Source organism: Euprymna scolopes, chromosome 8 (assembly GCF_053919585.1).
Source record: "Euprymna scolopes isolate OS-2025 chromosome 8, ASM5391958v1, whole genome shotgun sequence".
In the NCBI taxonomy this organism is placed as follows: domain Eukaryota; kingdom Metazoa; phylum Mollusca; class Cephalopoda; order Sepiida; family Sepiolidae; genus Euprymna; species Euprymna scolopes.
Window position 1 is genome coordinate 128,307,697 of NC_136489.1, and position 21,546 is coordinate 128,329,242.

A 21,546-nucleotide genomic window follows, 5' to 3' on the forward strand; every position below is an offset into this window, starting at 1 on the left:
TTGTTTTCAATAATTCTTTTTAAAAAAAATGTTTTTTAACAACAACAACAACAACAACAACAACAACAACTAATAATTTTAATAATTCTTAATCAAAATAAGACTGAAAAACTTTTCAATGATTATTACATAAGTAAAAAGAACGATCGAAAAACGTAATAAAATGTAATACACACGGGAGATATAGACGTAGAAGAAAAAAAAAAACGCGAAGAAACTAATTTGTCATGTTACCGCTGCCGGTGGCAGCCACGCCGGAAGGTAGATAGTACGTTAGCTGACTATAACCAAAATGAACAAATATTGTGATTATCTCCCTTGAACATCGTTGCGTTGTCATGGTAACAGGATAGCATTATTAAATTTAAAATGTCGACTAAAAAAGCACGCGAAGGAAGAACGAGTCGAGCTCACTTAGTTGGACTTCATGACGTTGGAAAGAACGATGCTAAGAAAGTAAGTGACATCTCAATTTAATAAAATGAATACGATAGACGTAACTGTATTTGTGGATCATTTGAACCGGACGTAACTCAACGTCCGATTGGCGTTGCTTGCTTGGAATACGACGTTAACCGCCGAGCTTCGCCGATTATAAAAGCCTAACAAACGGAAACGCTGCTGCTCATAAAAAAAATTAAAAAAAAAAAAAAAAAATGAAGGAATAATAATAATTTAACAGAAGAAATAAGAAAAAATAAATAAAATAAAATAAAATAAAAAAATAATAAAAATAAACCAAGACACAACGACCTACCGTAACAAGTTTTTTGTATTATTTTTTTCTAACTGTAATTTGTTTTCCTTTTTTGTCCAACGAAAAAGTTCAAAACAAAACAGATAAGCAAAGTTTTATATATATATATATATATATATATATATATATATATATATATATATATATATATATATATATATATATATATATATATATATATATATATATATATAACAATTAAAGAACCGTTTTTTTCTTTTCAAGAAAAAGATTAATAAATTATGTTTCTTTTTTTTCGGTAATGGTGGTTCTTACCATGGGGAGGGGTAGCTATTCAGAAACTTGTTCTTAACATGGGGATGTTGGAGAGAGGTGTCTATTCTGAAAACCGTTCTTAACATGGGAGGTTGAGGGGTGTTTATTCCGGAAGCCGTTCTTAACATGGGGAGGTTGGAGGTACATTGCGTGCGCGTGGATATCTCCACCCACATCCATTTTTCTTAGATCTTCTTTTGGTGATGTACTTCTCACCACAAGAAAAACGCATTTTTTTTTTCAACAATTATTATTTTTTTTTTTTCTTGACTATATGAGACCGCTTGTTCCGGCGTCATCAAATATTTTTCCAAACTGGAGATATTCATTTTTTTGTTTACACAGTTTTCAGAGAAGGGCTGTTACAGGTGTGTGCTGCTTAAATTTAATGATTTTTATTTCCTTCCAATTTTTGTTTTGAAAAGTTCGTCTGCTACTTTTCGGTGCATTGATTTCAATAAAAATAACAAGATGAACAAGCAAAGTCCGATCGGTAAGAGTTCTTGAGAAATCATTATGATTAGAATGTTCAAAGTAGGTGAAAAATCCTTTGTGGAATTATCAAGATTAAAAGATCATGTTAGATGAAAGTCCTTTGTTAAATTAATAAGATTAGAAGGTCTTGTGTGAAAATAATGTCCTTATTTCAAGGTTTGTGTTTCAAAAGTCCCATGATTGTAATGTGACGTAAGACATCGATTAATCGATGTCTTACGTCACATTACAATCAAACCTGATCGCATGATATCTGTGCTGTCACTCACTCACACACACACACACACACACACACACACACACACACACACACGCTTACTCGCAAATAAACGAACGTTTATTAATTTAAATTTCCCCGCGCATTTGCACAAAATAAGTTCTTCGAGCAACGACATAATTTCAAATACGTCCACACACTTTTCTCACAACAACAAAAGTAAAATGGACATATTTCTGGCGGATGTAGTTCAAGACAGTACCACGTGACACAAGCGACCAATGAGAAAATTTAGAAAATTGTCTTTTTAATGCTTTTCCAAAAACCAAATACCGGCAACAGCAATCTTGTGCTGGAACCGGTTCAAAAAGTATTTAAACGCAACAAACATTCTTTTATCCCTTTTTTTCCTTTTTTTTCTTCTCTTCTCGCTCCGATGTGACACGAGAACATGCCTCTTGTTTTCATCTCAGCGTTTTTTTTAAATCTATCGAAACCATAATTACACATGCCATGCGGGCACCCAACAATCACATTTATGCACACACGCACCCATTCTGTACATTTTCTATACGAATTAATAACAACGGACTACTTTTCTCATGGGACTTTTGAAACACAAACCTTGAAATAAGGACATTATTTTCACACAAGACCTTCTAATCTTATTAATTTAACAAAGGACTTTCATCTAACATGATCTTTTAATCTTGATAATTCCACAAAGGATTTTTCACCTACTTTGAACATTCTAATCATAATGATTTCTCAAGAACTCTTACCGATCGGACTTTGCTTGTTCATCTTGTTATTTTTATTGAAAAATAAATGCGGTGAATTTTAAACCGGAAGGAGGCATCATTTTGTTTTATTTCTTTTTTTTTTTATTATTTTGTTTGGGGCAGAGAAATTTAATTTCACTTAAAACTTCTGTACCCCCTACACATCATGTTCTGAGCAAAGCTGATCAGATGCTGAGTTACGCCTGGTTCAAATTATGCACAAGTACCGATGTTACTATTAGTGACATGAAGTCATTTATAAAGCAATGCCATTGTGAAATTAATAAATAAAAAATGGCGCTTCTTCAAAATAAGAACAAAAATCGAAAGCCGTTTCCATAAAAACAAAAACCAAAAACGATGTTATATCTACTTAATTTAGTGCTTATTTAGATTGGCACATATGGTGGCAATTAAAAGTAAAGAAAATACAGAAAAGTCTGTATAATGTATGTACCAGTCACAGATTGAAGATGAAATATTCCAAGCAAAAATCATGGAAGTAATATTTTTTGCTTTTTTTATTCAAGAAAATCAAATTTTATTTCATTTCAATGCGAGGGGTGGGGAGCAGTGTCCATGAAGGAATCAAGGGCAGACAACCGACTTTCATTCCAATTTTTGTTTGTTTTTGTTTTTTTAGATAATGTTGGAAAGACAAGCAAAACGTACAATTTAAAACCAAACAATAATTTAAGATAACATGTTTTTTTTTTTGTTTTTTTTTTTTCAGGACAAAATTTTCTTCACATAATGGAAACAGTGTTCTAGAAGGGTCATTTAAAACAAATTTGAAGAATATTAAAATGGTTTTGGCCTTCACTTATTGGTAAAAAAACGTCAAATTTGTTTTTTGAGAAAAAAAAAAAATACTTGACCAATTTTTGTGATTTTTGGAATGTACTATTTTCATTCCGTGACAAGTACGTACACAATAAAATATTTTTTCTTTTCATTTTTGTTTATCGCCATAAATGCTAAGCTAAATAAGGGTGAACCTTGTCGAGAGTGCTCTGTTTTGGGTCTGTTTTAAAAATGGAACAGAAATTTAAATTTTATTCAGTTTTAATCTTTTTTTTTAATTGAACATGCACCAGCAAAATCAAAAACTCACCGTTCACATTCGAAATGTCAACTTTTATAGATTTGTAGCAGTTACAGAGCACTATTTTCTCTAGTGAATCAATGCCCCTCACCCCGAGTTCTTCGGCCACAGACTGACCTATCAGCTAAGAGGTGTATTGATTCTTTAGTCAGCATAAGAGAAGTAGTTCTGTGAATTGGAAAGTGTGAGTCATCTGATATCAAACTGCAAGGTTCTTTTGGGGGACGGCTACTAAACAGCGAGATATGATGGAGTATGTAAGTACCTCCACTGGACCATCTGTAAAATATTAAACATGCAATGTAGCAGCAAATCCTAGGAACATCAACCTGAAAGAACAGTTGGAAATGACTTGTATACCATATATTATGACCATGTAATCCCTACAGCTACCTACCTTGAAAATGCTACTGTGAAATCTGAGAATGTTATATAGAATAAGTCAGAGAGTTGCAACCTTGTTTGAAGTGAGTGTCCCTAATGACGGACGTCTGAATAGTGCTGAAAGGGAGAAACAGACCAAATGTCAATGTCTCATGTATGATATGAAAAGAAACTGGAATCTTAGAGAGATATCAATCATACCAGTTATTATAGGTGCTACAGGGCTTATGTAGAAGAACCTGAAGTCCTACCTAACTAATATTCCTGGTGAACCAAGTGCAAAAGAGATCCAGACAATTGCACTTTAGGGAACAATGAGGATACTAAAAAGAGCTCTCAGTTGGTTTCAATAAAAAGCAGGCGAATGTTAGCAGCTGGTTTGGCTACCCCATACCCAGCATTACAATTTCAAAGGAAAAAAAAAAAATTTTTTTTTAAATCAGAGTTACTACCCTTCAGTTAGTGACTGGAGAGCAGACTATGTGTACAACTTGATAAGCAAAATGGTATAAGTGACTATTTAACTCGTAAAGAATAAATCATTTTTTTCTAAATTTTAAATATTTTTCTGGGATTATGTAAATTATAAAAAACATACCAACATTGTGAGAGTTTGTTGTGTATTTTTCAAGTTTTAGCTGGACATGCCACTGGACATTTTGACAGACACTGGATGTCGACAGGTATTGGAACAGGTAGCTACAGGAGGTGTTGGAGGCTTCTGGAGGCGCTGAGAACTGCAAGTGATGCCGGAGGCTGCAGGAGGCATTCTAGGCTGTTGGAGGTGCTGGGACAGTTATCATATTGATAGATATTCTAATGGTACCATTTTGATGACTTCTTGATATTGAGAAGGTTTAACAGTGTAAGACCCATAATTATCTTTGTTTAGGTTTAAGGTTGATGAATATATTAAACATTTCTTTTTTATTTTGGAAAAAATAAAATAATAATAATGATTATGATAATAATGACAGCTTTATAGCAGTGTCTTGTGTATGCAGTGACTATATATGTAGTTGTGGCCATTTTTTGCGTTTTATATAGCTTAAACAAGACCATATGACTTTCATGTAAGTCTAATCACAGAAATAATTACAAATATTTTAGACAAAATATAAATCAAGAATATAACAGATATTCTTTCTTTTCATTAATTAATTAACTATATTTTCCTAGCATTGATAGTAGTATCTGTTCTAATGCTATACTTCATCCTTTCTGTCCTCAATCAGTGAAGGAGAATTTCTTCTAGACTGAGGCAATATTTTTTTTTTTCTTAATTCACAGTACGCCTTTCTGGGGAAGTTGATTTCCCCCACATTAAAAACTGACTTAGTGTTTGATTTCCCCTCATGGTGAAGCAAGTAAATAACGACTTTTCCACTCAAACTTTTGTGGTGCTATTTCAGAAATGCAGGCATTTTAAGTTTCAGCTATTTTTTGTTTACCAATATGCTTAAATCTATTATATAAATCTCACCTGTCTGTTTAAATGTATGTATGTATGTATGTATGACTGCCTAAAACTTTCGACAAGCGACAGATTTTCACGAGACTGGTATCGTTTTGAAGCTCGACCCTTCGGACAACAAATATTGAAAAATTGGCTAAAAATATTAATTCCTTCACTCTTAACTGGGCAGTTTTCTACAAGGAGGGTCATTTTTTTTTGTTTTTTTTTTTGCCTTGCCATTTTTGCAAGTCATCGTATCGGTTGGAATGACTTTACTAATTTCAACGTTCCGAACTTCTGGTCGCGTCATGAAGTAGGGGTAAGATGTCAGGTTTCTTTCACTTTCTTTTCCGCCTTTGCGTCACGGGTCCAAGCCTGGCTGTCTGCCTACTACCATTTTTTTTTTTTTGCTCAACACACCTACAAACACCTGGGTAACACTGGGTACGCAGGGCATTTAGTCTTAAATAAAATATCAAAATAATATTTTTGAAAAAATTCTTTTTTTAGTACTACTTTGTTCTAAGAATTTTTGTGTGGTCGTGGCCTCTAGATTGAGAACACACCACAATTTTAGCTTGTTACATCGTCAGCTACTCTTGCCTATGAAAACACAATTCATATTTTTTTTCTTTTAATATTCTTTCTAGATTCTAGATTTTGATGAGAAAAGCTCTTTTAAGGTGTATTCAATCCTTTCTGCTGAAGATACTAATGAACTGATGAATGCAACCATTGAAGATATTGAAAAGTAAGTTTGTTTAAAAGAAATCTTTAGATAATATAATTCTTATTCATTCACTATATAAAATAAAGTTGGTCGGACTTTGAATGTTATACCAAAAAAGCAATGTATGTGACAAATCGATACTTGATTCTGACTATCCCTTTTTTCTTTACTTTCTGAATGTCAGTGATAAGCCTTGGTGTAGTGGATAAATATTTAGTAAAGTTCAGTTGTAAATGTCTTCTGGAGGTTGAAGGTTCAATTTTCAGTGAATTACTTTGCGAATTGATTAGGATTAGGATTACTTTAGGATTTCTATCCAGTCATGGCTGATGGAGCGAAAGCATGTTACATTTCATGGATTAAATAAAAACCTCTGTTCAAAATTTTGTACAGATTCCCAAGTTCGGCAGAAAGATTCCTGAGTTTGACAAAATACACCCGAAGAAAGTTGGAGGTTACATCAACCAAAACGTTGTAAAAATAACACTTAACATGAGAACAGTAATCTGAATTATCCAAATAATATGTATTAACTTTTCTCTTTATTATTATTTTTTGACTCACTATGAGTTCTCACACAGGTCATCATCAGAGATTGCTCACTGACAACAACTGATGGTGTTCCCTAGAGTCTGGATGCCAACAAGTCTCCAAGATTTCCACTACTCTCCACCTCTGTTGGTAGCCTATGCAAATAAGTTTGCATTATCACAACAGCCACTTGCTATGGATTCGTCACTTGAAATAACCGTTGGGCTTCACTGGATTTTGGGTGGTAATAAGCCTTTCCAAAGTCCCAGTTCTTTTTGACTTATCCAGTAGAGGTCTAGTTAGTTTTCTCTCCCTTGATTTTTCATTCTCTTTGACCCTTCTTGACTATTTACTGTGGTACTACTCAATGTTGACACTACTATTTTGGGGAAAGCGTAGTTAACTTATAATTTTATAGCTTCAGTTTTCTTGGTTCCATGTCGGGTTCAGCTATCTTTTTGTTTTACTTTGATTGCAGTTTCGTTATATCTGGTTAGTGTTTGTAACTTAAGTGGATTAGTCTTCGCATTCTAAGGTTTTCTTTAACATTAAGCTATTTTTGTCATTAATTGTATAGCGTAATACGAGGTAACATATTGTTCCTTCTAATTTCCATTCACTCTGTTGTTTCTATGACGCACTACAAGAGGTAGATTATTCTTATTATTATTCTGCATTATTTAAGGATATAAATAGCCTTGCATTATTCCTAAAGTGTGGATCACCATCACATCTTGAAACACAGAGATATTAATTCTTTTTTGTTTCCATATAAGAAATATAAAACATTTTTTTTTTTAAATTATGCTTAGTTGAATAAAATCATCATTATCAATAAGAATCACTATTGAATAAAGAATCTAGAAATTAATAGCTTTTATCTAAAGACAATCTTTTTCTCTCTATTTTTTTTAGGAAATTAATTTCCTTTGTCCATATTGATGATCCAACTCTCAACCTAAAAGATGGAATATTACTTGATTATTATGTGGAAGCCATCATCTGGGCTAAAGAACAGGAATTCACTTCTGCAAAGTTTTCTGGATTCTTCACTGTTCTTCATGAAATGATTGAGAATATTAAAGGTTTGGACTTCTGTAATATAAATCTCACCTGTCTGTTTAAATGTATGCATGTATGTATGTATGTCTGCTTAAAACTTTTGACAGAGGTGATGGATTTTCACGAGATCAGTATCGTTTTGAAGCTTGGCCATTTGGATGACAAATCTCAAAAAATTGGCTCAAAACATTAATTTCTTCACCTTCAACAGGGCACTTTTCTACATGTAGGGGTCGCTTTTTTCGCCAATATTTTTGAAAATCATCCGCTCTTTTCGATTGACTAGCCTTAATTTAAACCTTCACCACTTCCGGTTTGGCGATGGACACAACAGCAAAGACGTCACATTTTTTTTTTTGCATTCTTTTCCTCCTTTGCAGTACAGGTTCGAGCCTGCCTGTCTACTACCACTTTTTTTTTTTTATCTGAGAACACACTTTCAAAACACCCGGGAAATGCCAGGCACCCAGGCTAGTTTATTATCTTCTACAATTAAAAACATTTAGAAAACATTTTTGCTTGCTTTTTGAAAGATACTTCACCATCATAATATAAGACATTTGTCTACAACTAGCCATATTTCTAGAAAAACTGCAAACCTTAAGACATCATGCTCAGGATTGCTGAAACCTGGAACAAATTACCTGCATTAGTTATTGGCTGCTAAGACACTACATCCATTAAAACTTTCATGCTTCTAGAAATTCAATAAAAGTCCATCTTATGTCGTCCTTCTATACTCCTACACATTATTATTATTTACTGATTAGGATGTTGTGTTATGTAATGGATGGCTGGGACCATCCGATACATAACTGAAAAAAAAAAACTTCTTTAAAAAAAATAATAAAAGATTTGAAAGGTGGCCATCAAATATTGATTGTCCACCAGTCGAAGCGGCAAAAATAATTATGTCGTAAACAGAGAAATCGGACGACGATGTTTTTGTTTACAAAAGTGAAGGTTGTGGGGAGACGCATTTTTGGCTGAAATGTGACATTCCTTGCACTGCAATGTAAGATCGGAATGTCATATGAAGCTAGCACGAGGTTGGCGACGCATGTGTATAAACAAATTCAGTAGTCGGTCAGCTGAAGAGAAATGGGTTACGGTGTCTCTGGGTCAGATGCAGAAATGCATTTGTCAACGAAAACTGAGAAACGTGACCAGGAAATGCGTGATCCATTATCGATAACAGAGTTGATCGACCAGTGGCATGGAAAATTACCGAGCAAAAACTCATGCCAATATAAAGAGGTGATTTTTGGAGTCCAGCAGAAAGAGAGAAAGAGAGAAAGGAAAGAAAGGAGCGGAGACGTGCATTGTCGAGAGCATAACGTCTTCCCCCCCTCTCCATCACTGAAACAGAGAAGTAAGCCACACCGTTAAATTGTGAACTGTTAAAAATCTCTATGTACAGAACAAGAAAAATATTTCTAAAACAAAATATATTTTTACACAAAAAGCCAGCGTGTCTTACGTCTTAATTGGAGTGCTGAGTTACGTCTGATTTTTGTGTGCATGTTAATTTTCTTTCAGCCGGCAACGTTGTTATGACAAGCGGTTGACAGCTGACGGCAAGTAAGAGAAAAAAATGCATGGTCAAGGGGGAAATAACTCTGCTGTCTTGGCCGTTACCATGACACCCAAAGTCTTAAACAAACTAGACGATCAATACAAGTCGGCTACTAGGTTTTGTTGCAGCGAGGAACTTACTAACTACGACCGTTCCCAACCTGGGGTCCTTGCTCAATGTAACAGTTGCTTCACAAGAGAAGAGAGATAGAAGCAAAATAAAATAATTGCTACCACATACAGCAGTATGACTGAGACACCTGTCGAGTAAACCAACTAACAAACGTAACCCAAATGCTTCCATCTACATGACTTAACACGAATGATACCATCGATACGACCCAACACTGTAACAAACATGTCCATCGACAACACCCAGTACGGCCCCAAACAATTCCATTGTCTTGACCCAACTCGATCCCAGACAACTCAGTTGACACAACATGTCCCAGCATAGTGCAAACAACTGTGTTAATACAACCTAACCCAAACAACTCTGTAAACATGACCCGGCACAGTCTTGAACAACTCTGTCGACATGGCTTGGTACAGAACTGAACAATTCCGTTGACATGACCTAACACAATCCATCCTTAATAATTCCATTGACACGACCCACCACAATCCCTCTGTTGGCACAACCTGACATGATATCAAACAACTCTGTCAGCATGACCCAACATGATGTGAACAACTTTGTTGACATGATCCGACACGATGTGAACAATTCTGTCGACACGACCCAACATAATGTGAACAATTCCGTCGACATGACTTGATACACTACCAAAGCCACCTCATCAGTTACTCTCTAAAGAACTCTGGTATTGTCTTTTTTTAGCCTTAGGATGATCTCATTTTCATTCATTCTGACTAAAACACTGACGCACAATTGTTGAGTTCTTCCACACATGCCCGCCACATAATAATTTTCACACAAGTCATTATCAGACTAGCAATAATCAACGTGCCCTGGAGTCTAAGTGTCTTAAGGTGCTTAGTAATCCTCAAGTTAAGGAATAAAGTACCTTTTCACGATGTAGTATGACCATTTGATAAATTTTACAATGTAGCTGCTAGAGTCATTTCAATAAACGAACAAATAATCCAATGCACACTGGTAACAAAGATGACTCATTGAACTACTCAAGTTCAAATGTACTTGACCAACCAAAGAAACAAGATAGGGGATGGGAAGGATACATTTCCTCTCCCGTATAACCCTTTCTGAAAGAAACACGCTTCTGCTGCGGACAAGAGATGGAGAACTCATTTTTTTTTCCAGCTTAAGCATGACCGATTTTATTTTGTAGAAAAAAAGAATGAATTTTAGACTTACCTGGAACATATGTTGCATTCTTAATTTTAGGACTTTTACCTTTTTCAACCGGAAATATATGTGGCTGAATTAGATTTGCTCTCACACTCTTAAAGATTTAAAATGGCAGTCAAATTAATCACAGAAGCTTCCCAATCAGCACATGGCAGATAATTGTAAAAGTATTGTGTTATAAAATGAGATCTCATTTGTCCATAACAGATCTTACATAGAGCAATTTAGTATTATAATTGTTGTGGTGGCACACATTCATTTGCATATGTGGATAGTAATTACACATAAATAGGAAGACTCAGTTAGTCTGAGTGTGTGTTAACCAGAAGCCACCGAAGGCAGATATGTTTCTCCAGCAAAGACTCTCTTATTTGACACCATTATGTAAATATCCTGTAATATACCTTTTCCTAATACACTTCTTATTTGATCTATCTTTGTTGAGTCGTCATTTGTATTGCTTCCTACGTTACTTGTTTCAACCTGCAAACTTAACAATAATCATTACGTCGACATATTTGTTTAAGTTTATTATTGTGCATAATTTTCATTTCAAGACTTACAATTATTAAAGAAAATTATTTTGTTTGCTTTTCACTTTCAAATCTCATCAATTGATTTTTCAAGAGTTCAAATTAAAACTGTGATCTGTAATTAACTGATCACCTAGTTGAACCAAGCAATTTACATATGTTTTTGTCTTTTTTATAAGAAAAAATAGATGGCTTTTATTTCAAGATTTTAAAATGTTATCGTTGTTACGTCTTAATTAATGCAGTAATAAACAGATAATGAAACTGACGTTTTAATGGTACCATTCTAGTCTTCATAGCTCTTCAACTTTTTGAGTTAAAAAAAAGAGGTGTTACTTTTAAAACTACCCCCATAATTTCACAAGAATATTTTGCTTGTTTTGTATTTCGCAATACTGAAATTACACAAAAATTTTTCTTTTGCCTTAATAAAAGAAAATTTCCATTGAATAATTTGTACACACAGTAGTCGCGCTTCGTTACTGTCTCATTCAGTTTCTATTTACATTCAGTTTCTATTTATACAAACTTGAACCAGGTGGCCATTTTTGTTTCAAGACTTCTGTGTGTAAAGATTACCAAAGGATGTGTTATGTGTTGAAGTATTCTAATTTTGGAATTTTAACCAAACATATATAGGCATACAGACCTATACACTATGTTAAAATATATATATATATATATATATATATATATATATATATATATATATATATATATATATATATATATATATATTGTGCATCAGCTTGCTTTTTATTTTGTATTTTTGAAAATGAAAAGAAATTTTGATTTGTTTTTTTTTTCAGAAAAGCACTTTACAATCCAAGAGAATATCCACCATTTTCGGAAATATTATAGTGGCATTGGTCTCCCTAATTTGCAAGAAACAGAACATATAGATTGCTTTAACATAAACGAATCCAAGAAAATCATCACGTACTTCTGTACTACGTAAGTATATGGAATGATGTGTTTTTTATTAAGCTCAAACACCATTTAATCATCTTTATCTGTTAGACAGAACATGAATCAATTTGATCTTTTTGATCTAATCTATCTAGCAATATATATAAAAGTGAACGTGTCTGTGTGTGTGTGTACATTTTCCAATGCAATAACTCTATCAATTTTCAGTCTACAGACTCAAAATTTGATATACAGGGTACTGAGATTTGGGAAAATCTTTGTAATCCGTTTTCTCCTCCGTCAATTTTGGGTCTAAACACTTCAAAGTTTAGATATAGGTTCCTTGGACATGGATCTAACTTAATAACTTTATTTGAGCCCAAAACAATAAATGTTAAGGGGTCATAATAGGGGTCAAAGTTTAAAAAAATTGACCGCTTTTTTTTTTTTTTTGCTCAACATACACCTCCAAACACTCGGGCAACGCTGGACTGAAATGCTAGTATATCTATAAAACTGAAATTATCTGTCAGTGTGTGTGTCTATCTGTGTGTGTTCATTTCCCTACAAAACTACTCTGTCAATTTTCAGTCTACAGACTCAAGATTTGACATAAGGGGTATTGAGATTTGGGAAAATTGTTTAATCGGTTTTCGGCCAGAAATTTGGCTGTCAAGGGGTCCAAGTTCAACAATTTGACCTTTGAAAACTCTACCAAACTCCTCTGCCAATTTTGGGTTTAAACACTTGAAATTTTAGATGTAGGTTACTTGGACATGGATCAAACTTTTTAATTTTATTTGAGCCCAAAACAATAAATGTTAAGGGGTCACAGTTGGGGTAAAATGTTAAAAAAAATTGACCTTTGCAGTCTCTACCAAATTTCTTAGCAAATTTTTGTTCTAAACATTTGAAATTTTACATAAAGTGCATTCAGACATAGGGCAAGCTTTTTAATTGTTTTTTTTACCGAGAATTTGGCTCCCAAAGGGTCAAAGTTCAAAAGATTTGACCTTACCGGTTTCTAGCAAACTATTCAGCCAATTTTGGGTCTAAACACTTGAAATTTTACATAAAGGGTATTCAGACATGCAGTAAGTTTTTTTTAATCAGTTTTAGGCGAAAATTTGGCTGGCAAGAGGTCAAAGTTTAAAGAGTTGACCTTTGCAGACTCTACCAAACTCCTCCGCCAATTTTTGGGTCTAAACACTTGAAATTTTAGATGTAGGTTACTTGGACATGAGTCAAACTTTCTACTATATATATATATACATATGCACATAAAGTTATGAACAGTACATAGGGCTCGAGCAAAGCCGGGCTGAACTTCTAGCATATCTATAAAAGTGAAATTGTCTGTGTGTGTACATTTCTCTGCGAAACTACTCTGTCAATTTTCAGTCTATAGATTCGAGATTTGACATAAGGGGTATTGAGATTTGGGAAAATCTTTTTAATCAGTTTTCGGCCAGAAATTTGGCTGTCAAGGGGTCCAAGTTCAACAATTTGACCTTTGAAAACTCTACCAAACTCTTCCACCAATTTTGGGTCTAAACACTTGAAATTTTAGATGTAGGTTACTTGGACATGGATCAAACTTTTTAATTTTATTTGAGCCCAAACAATAAATGTTAAGGGGTCACAGTTGGGGTAAAATGTTAAAAAAATTTGACCTTTGTGGTCTCTACCAAATTTCTTAGCAAATTTTTGTTCTAAACATTTGAAATTTTACATAAAGTGTATTCAGACATAGGGCAAGCTTTTTAATCAGTTTTTAATCAGTTTTTGTGGTATCTAGAAAACTATTCATCCAATTTTGGGTCTAAACATTTGAAATTTTACATAAAATGCAGCAAGCTTTTTAATCAGTTTTTGGGCAAAAATTTAGCTGCTAAGAGGTCAAAGTTGAAAGAGGTGACCTTTGCAGATTTTACCAAACTCCTCCGCCAACTTTGTGGTCTAAACACTTGAAATTTTAGATGTAGGTTACCCGAACATAAGTCAAACTTTTTAATATATGTATACATACATATGCACATAAAGTTATGAACAGTACATAGAGCTCAAACAAAGCCGGGCTGAACTGCTAGTAAATAATAATAGCTTTAAAAATAGGACATGAATCTATTTTTACCATTTTGATCTGACGAAGAAGGCGTGGCTTTAAAATGGATTCGCCACAAAAGCTGCTTGGAGCAAACTGCCTAATCAGGCACGTCTTTTGTATAATCAATCATTTATATCTATCTATTTTTGATGGTATTAAAAAAAAACTCAACCTAGGAATGCACAATGAATACATTTCAAATACCTGCGAAACATTGTATTTGTTTTGCTTAGTGAGTCAGTAAGCAATCACACTTTTAGCTTAGGAATCATATTCTGAAAGTTTTCAATGCTCAGATTCTTCAACATGTTTATCATGACTTCATTGTTAGGAGAGAGGTGTTTCAAGAGGTAAATAATAAGGACTTTCAACTGCATCGAAATATAGTGTATGGATACAATCACCTCCCTTGGAGATAACTCTCGTTTCTGATGGAAAGCCTGTTGATCATCTGATTAATCATCTACAGAGTCACATGATTGCTATTTGCAAATGAGGTTCTCCCTTTCTTATTACCAGATTGTATCTCAAGGCTCTTCACTCAAAAAATATCTGTACAACTCCTTAATTGTTATATACACTGAATACCTTGTACTTTTGACACCATGTGTGTTCAATATGTCTTTGAATATTTAGATTTTATTTTGACTGTCTTCCAATCCTTATGGTTATTTATCCTTTATATCAAAGGTTATTGTTGTACTTGAGTATTATAGACTTGTCTTTCCCTTCATGCATTAAGTGTTAGTATATTACAGATATACTAATGTTACTATTTGGCTCTAAGGGATACAGAATAATTCTCTTTTCCCAAATAAACCTAATAGTATAATGTTAATCATAGAAATATTATTTTTTGTATGAAAAATGTATTTGTCTATAAAAAAATGAGACATATTTCATGATTTAAAATTTATTTTATAGATATCGCTCCAGAAAAAGCATAAAGCTGTTTGATGTAAGAAGCTTACAAGAACGGAAGATGGTTATCACAAACACAGAAGATGCTTATTAGGGTTAGTCTTAAAAAGCCAAAGCTATAGGTAGAAGGAAAACAGTGAGCAGGAAGAGAGTTCCATAAGCCTGCAGTTTTATGAAAGCAGCAACTGGAACAGGAAACTATTACAATAAGGCATCAAAACAACGAACTGATTAAGACCATTAAACCAATGAAGACCACTAGACCAATGAGTCAAATGAGCTGGAACAAAAGAAGCAGGGAATAAATCAGACAATTATAAAGAACATGTGCCATAATAGTATCTATAGAAAAGACAGTCTAGTAACATCATGTCTGTGAGAGAGAGAGAGGATGCAGAGAAGAAGAAAAGGTTGGGCCAATCAAATTACAGATACGTTTCTTTGATTAGAAAGAAAAGACCTAATAATGTCAAGAACCTTATCACTAATCCCATAACTCTGAAGTTCATGTAGAAGTCTAGAATGCCAAATTCTGTCGAACATCTGCAAAATATCAAGCACAAAGACCCTACTCACTCCGGAATTAACCATAAACTGACAGATCCACTCAGTTACAACAGTTAAAAGATCAGCAACTGAATGAAAGCCATACTGAACATTGCTCTAGAGCTTCAAACTTTCCAGAAAATGGACAAGCTTGCCATTGACTAATCTTTCGAAAACTTTGCTAATAACAGAGAGGAGACTAACAGAATGATACTAAGTTGAGCCAGACCAATCACCAGCATTTTTAAAGATAGGGTCAACGGAAGAGTCTTTCCAACAATATTCTTAACATCTGTAATAATCATATTCCATTAATTAAAGAAAAAACAGATATGCTGGAACTTTTTTCATTTTTTTCAATGAATACATTGATATGCTCCACCCATTCAGTGTAATGGTTGGAATGTTTGTAAATAGGTTAGGAGACTATTGTTCGATTCTTGGTCAAATCATACCAAATATTCAGATGGTACTCTATGCCTCTTCCTAAATACTCACCATATAAGTTGAGGATCAATCATAAATGGAGCAATCCAAGAAAAAGGGTGGCATCCTCCTATACAGGGTTGATGATATTAAGAAAACAAATGCAACTGAGAACGAGAATAAGCTACCCCTGTTGATTAAATAAAGTGTCTGATTCAAAATTCTGTGCAGATTCCTAAGTTTGATTCCTGAGTATGATAAGATATACCTGAAGAAGATCGGATGGAACCATCAGCTGAAACATTGTCAGAATAACACTTGAGATAAGAACAGTAGTCTGAATAATCCAAATAATATAAAGTTTCCAGACCTATTTAAACATAATCTCAAATTTATGCTATTAATTTTCTAAACACTCAGTATATATGGAGTATGAAATTGTTGAGCTCTATTAAGTTTGAATTACCTACTCACCAGGTGGATATTTTCTTTCTCTTTTAACTTATTCTTTTATCTGTAAGAATACACTCTGAAGTAGTTTTAATTATTTCCAATAATATATATATATATATATATATATATATATATATATATATATATATATATATATATATATATTTCTACTGTGATTTTATTTTCAGACTTTTTCAACACTATGCACTTTATAAATACGTTTTCACTTACCCGCAGACAGAAGAATTCATTGGAACACAAGTGAGTTATTAATAAATATCTTCATGTATGAAACCTAAGATCAAAGATTCTGTTTAGATTGCAACTTGGAGATAATTGTATATTATTTGTTTTGCAAAGAAGTCAATTTATGGAGAAAAACATGCAAAGAGGAAGGAGTGAAAAAGATTAGGACATTGAAAATACATGAAGTAATTGATGGCATACTTTTTTTTTTTTTACTGTAGCAGGAATATTGTTTGACATATTTTATGTAATGGCCATTCAATAAGTAATACTTCTGACCTACTTTCTGTTGTCTGAGTCAGCTGAAATTTTACATGTGCAATGATTTTTATTTCTATGGGTTACAGTTCTAAAAAAAGTCCAAACTAATTCAATAATATAACAATCGGTATGGACCCAACAATTGGAAGAACGATTGGATTTATAAGACAAAAAAATCCAACCTTGATTGCCCTTCAGGGCCCGTGGAATATCTATGATTCTAGGTGAGCATTGAGCTAGAGGTAGCGGTTTCATCCCATCCAAAGCTGGTCAGAGGGTTAGTTGGGCAAACTGTGGTGACATGACAACAGCTATTGACGGCAGAAATTGCTGTGGATGTAGTTGGAGGAATAAACATTCCTATCCTATTACAGTTAATTTGACAAAGGCCAGAGGAATAATTGGCCCAAACATCATGAAAGCAACAAGTAGAAGATGAGGATAAAGTCCAAATAATTAAATAAAAAATCATACAATTTACTCATCTCCAAAATCATTCCAAACTAATTCAATAGTTCTAAAATAATTGTAATTTTTGACTTAGAGGTGTTTGGACTGAGTTGGGTATAAATTGGAGCCTGTTGAGTGTCATGAAGTAACTCAGTCTTTGTATTTGAAAGAACACACACCACAGGAGACTTTTGATGAAATGAAAGAAACTTATGGTAACAATACTCCATCATATGGCCTTGTAAAACTCTGGCATCATGAATTTAAACATGGCCAGAAATCTGTGGAAACATCTCTCAAACCTGGTTGTCTCCTTCTGCCATTGATGAGACTTCTGTCAATCAAGTTGAGGCTGCCATTTTGGAAGAACACAGGGTGTGTTCAAGGACAAATTTGAAGATGTGCCAAGATGATGAGTCAAAGTTTTTCATAAGACTGATTATACATGATAAAACTTGGGTCTATCACTATGATCCAAAGACCAAAGCCCAGTCAATGCAGTCGAAGCACTTGGACTTGCTAGCTCCAAAGAAGGCAAAAGTGCGACTCTCTACTAACAAGGTCATGCTCACAGTCTTCTGAGACCAGGATAGAGTAGTGAAGACAGAATTTCCTGGCAAAGAGTACCACAATTATTTCACATTTGAGGAAATTAAGAGAGCTATCAAAATCAAGAGGCGATACAAGGTCAGCAAAGTTATCTTCCTCCTACAAAACAATGCTCCAGTCCACAACATGCATATTGCTAGATCAGAAGCATGGGCGAGTGGCTATGGCATACTTCCCACCCCCTACTCTCCTGACCTTGCACAGTCTTAATTTCACTTCTTCACAGCCATGAGGTTGTTTTTAAAGTGTATCTCAGATGATATAACCTTGATTTCTGAAGTCATGTCATGGTTGGAGGATAAATCTGAGGTGTTCTACAAAAAACGGTCTCCAGATTTGCATTAAATGATGGGAGAAATGTATAAGTCTAGATGATTCCTATGTAGAGAAAGACTAATAACTGTGCCAAGTTTTGTTGCTCTACACCTATCAGAAGTGGGTCCGGCCCATTACTTATTGAACACCCCTTGTATATTTCAAAAATATCATCAACCCCAATAATAACTAGGGCTGTAACAACAGCATATTCTTGTCATTGCTCTTACTCTTGAGTATATATCTGACACAGACACCATCAATCAACCGAGAACCACATCACTCCACATAAAAACATATAAGATATCAATGGATATATACCTGAGAGGCAAATCAAGGAAAAGAATATGCTGTTGTCATAGCCCTAATAATAACAAAACAAATGAAGAGGTACATATCATGCCAAGCATTGAGTGTCCATGATAAATGGATACACTCGATTCTTGACATCAGTACAGGACAACGATAGCCAAAGAACTTCATCACCAATCTTCAGTTATCAACAAGTATGGGATAGTTAGAGTGATCCACGGAAACACCTACTTCTTAGAATTTTTGGAATTTGCAATATATGGAGTCCAGCAATGCCACATATGAAGAGGCAACTCTTTAGAGGAGTAGAAAATTGACCCTGGGTTTACTTTCAATAGTCTCATAACTTTTGCTTCTCTTATTTTGTCTTTTAGTTCTCACTTTTCATAAGAAATATTTCTGACAAAGGGGAAAGTATTACTGTTTTCTGGGTTAGAATACATCCATCTGACATTTATTGTTGGCTAGGTTTTGACTTTGAAGTAGTATTTTTTAGCTCATTACATCAAGTGGATTCATGCCTTGTGTGGAGCGATTTCCATACACCCCCTCCTCCCCAAAATAAAATAAACAAAAAATACTGTACCAATGTTGTATGTCTGGTTCCTTCAGTCTTTGACAGACTATAGATACCCACGAAGGGGTGCCTGCACATTAAATTCTTGTGGCAGGAGGTGTGCAATCTCCAACCACCCCTCTCCTGAGTTGACATTGTTAAATAAATACCAGTTGCATATGAAGTGAATATACAGGACGGCAGGAAACAAATGCCGTTACAAGAGGAGAGCAAATACAGTGGCTAGAATTCCCAAATGGTCACCCATCTGGTACTAACCAGGCTTAACGTTGCTTAACTTCGGTGATCTGATGAGAACCGGTGTGTCAATGTGATTATGCCGTATATAGATGTACCAATGTTAATTTGCAGGAAAACTTATAATCATCATAATTTATTACCTCTAGTGGATTGCAAACTGCTTTGGTCACACGAGGACCAATCCAGCACGTACTAATTTCAGCTGAAACTTTGAAGGACTACTTCTAATACCTTGGGACTCGGAAAGCAGCCCCTTAGAATTTCCTGGTCTTGTTGAAGAAAGACATTTCTTCTGCCTCACTGTCAACTGGAACTAGGAGCACCGGCTATCTTCCCTTGAAGATAAACTGTTTATAGTCTTTTGGTAGCTCACAAATATTCTTACATAATTCTTTTCTTCCTACTGACACTTTGCTAACTTTTGCCAACTTACACCCAACAGTGCAGGTAACTTAAATATATATCAGTGTTGTTTATAAAAGTTCTTTGTTTTCCTTTTGTTTGACAATAGTTTTGTTGTTACAAAATATTATAGAAGTTTGTCTTAAAGAACATGCTAAGATAAGCACCTATAAACCCCTAACATATAGGATTAGGAGCCATAAGCTCTGGGAAGCAGCTGAGAGAGTTGGAGACTCTTGCAAAGTCAAAAGAGAAAATGGCTATCATGGAATAAAAACTGAATGCCATTGTTGGATGTTTTAATACAATAACAACATAATACAGCATTGTCTATTCTAACTTTAAAAAGCGCAATAAGTTTTAATGTTTTCTATAGATGTTTTGAGATGTTTTGTTATGACTGTTTCAGTTGAAGATTGCAACAACAAATGCAATTGAAGGTTTCTTTGCTCCTCCTTTGATCGAAGCCGTGTCTGAATCGATTTTGGAAAAATATAAAGACATCTTACCAAATTCAGAAGAACAAAAGGTAAGTATTTATAAACAGCACAATAGAAAATGGTAAATGCACCATGTTATGATATGTTATCGAGGGTTGCAACTTGGAATTAAGAAAAGAAAAAGAATTGTCATATACCGGTCATGGAATGTTATGACTCAAATATTAAGGTTCTTTGATCAGTGCTGCCGTGAAATAACCTAGAACACAATTCAACAAAACAATTGTCCTGGGGCAAGACGTTAAACTGCATCCAATGGTATTACCAGATCAGGCTGTCTGAAAAACAGTGGCTTCCTGACTGAAATGCACCGCACATAAATGTTACTGTTTTTTCTTCTCTTTTGCACAACTCAACCATGTTCTCCAAAGCCCCAAAACAAAAACAACAGCTTCCTTCCTCTCTCTCCTTTTTTCTTTTTCCACACCCACTTCTCTACTGGATTCCTAAAACACATCAACCAAGAATGCTATAAACCCTTTCCCTTATAGAACTAGACCATGTTCTGCAGGGCTGAGAACAAAAAGAACTGCAACATGATTACTATTTCCAAAATAACTAGATTTAGCATTAAATAACCTGAAAAGGGTTGATATGCCATAAAACAAAATAACCAAACCAAACCAAACACTACAAACTAGAAATTGAAGATACAAAAAGCTTGGAGAATAAAATCCTTCTACAAAATAACTGGATGCAATATGAATACTATTTCCAAAATAACCTGAAAACCGTAAAGCAAAATAACCAATCGACAAGACAAGAAGAAAAAAATGACCAAATATAACAAGATTATACATATGTATATATACATCACATATTTTATTGTGCAATGACATTCAATAAACACAAAACAAAACATAGAATGCAATGTTCCAATGGGTCAAAACAAAATGGAACAAAGGAAGGAAGTCCGTAAGTTAACCAATGTCTTTCTTTTCTCTCTTTTTCTTTTCTTTATATTATATAAGATATTTAGTCAAATGAAAACAAATGTCTGAAGATTTGAGTTTGGATATTCATGGAAGTGGACAGA

At 34.2% G+C, this 21,546-nt stretch overlaps 1 protein-coding gene across 3 annotated transcripts in view; it reads left to right on the forward strand.

Moving 5' to 3' along the window:
* The first annotated feature begins 299 nt into the window (after positions 1-299).
* LOC145283769 (ciliary-associated calcium-binding coiled-coil protein 1-like) overlaps positions 300-21,546 on the forward strand; it is a 29,765-nt gene continuing 8,518 nt past the window's right edge. Inside the window, exons 1-6 of one of the 3 annotated variants that reach the window (XM_080132824.1) lie at positions 300-456; positions 6,123-6,223; positions 7,649-7,818; positions 12,046-12,190; positions 16,787-16,859; positions 20,420-20,539. In XM_080132824.1, the coding sequence (XP_079988950.1) occupies positions 370-456; positions 6,123-6,223; positions 7,649-7,818; positions 12,046-12,190; positions 16,787-16,859; positions 20,420-20,539 (696 nt within the window). In that variant the 5' untranslated portion in view covers positions 300-369. Of the gene's footprint in view, positions 457-3,311; positions 3,451-6,122; positions 6,224-7,648; positions 7,819-12,045; positions 12,191-16,786; positions 16,860-20,419; positions 20,540-21,546 lie in introns of those variants that run through there. The other 2 variants (XM_080132825.1, XM_080132826.1) reach the window with 2 other exon arrangements.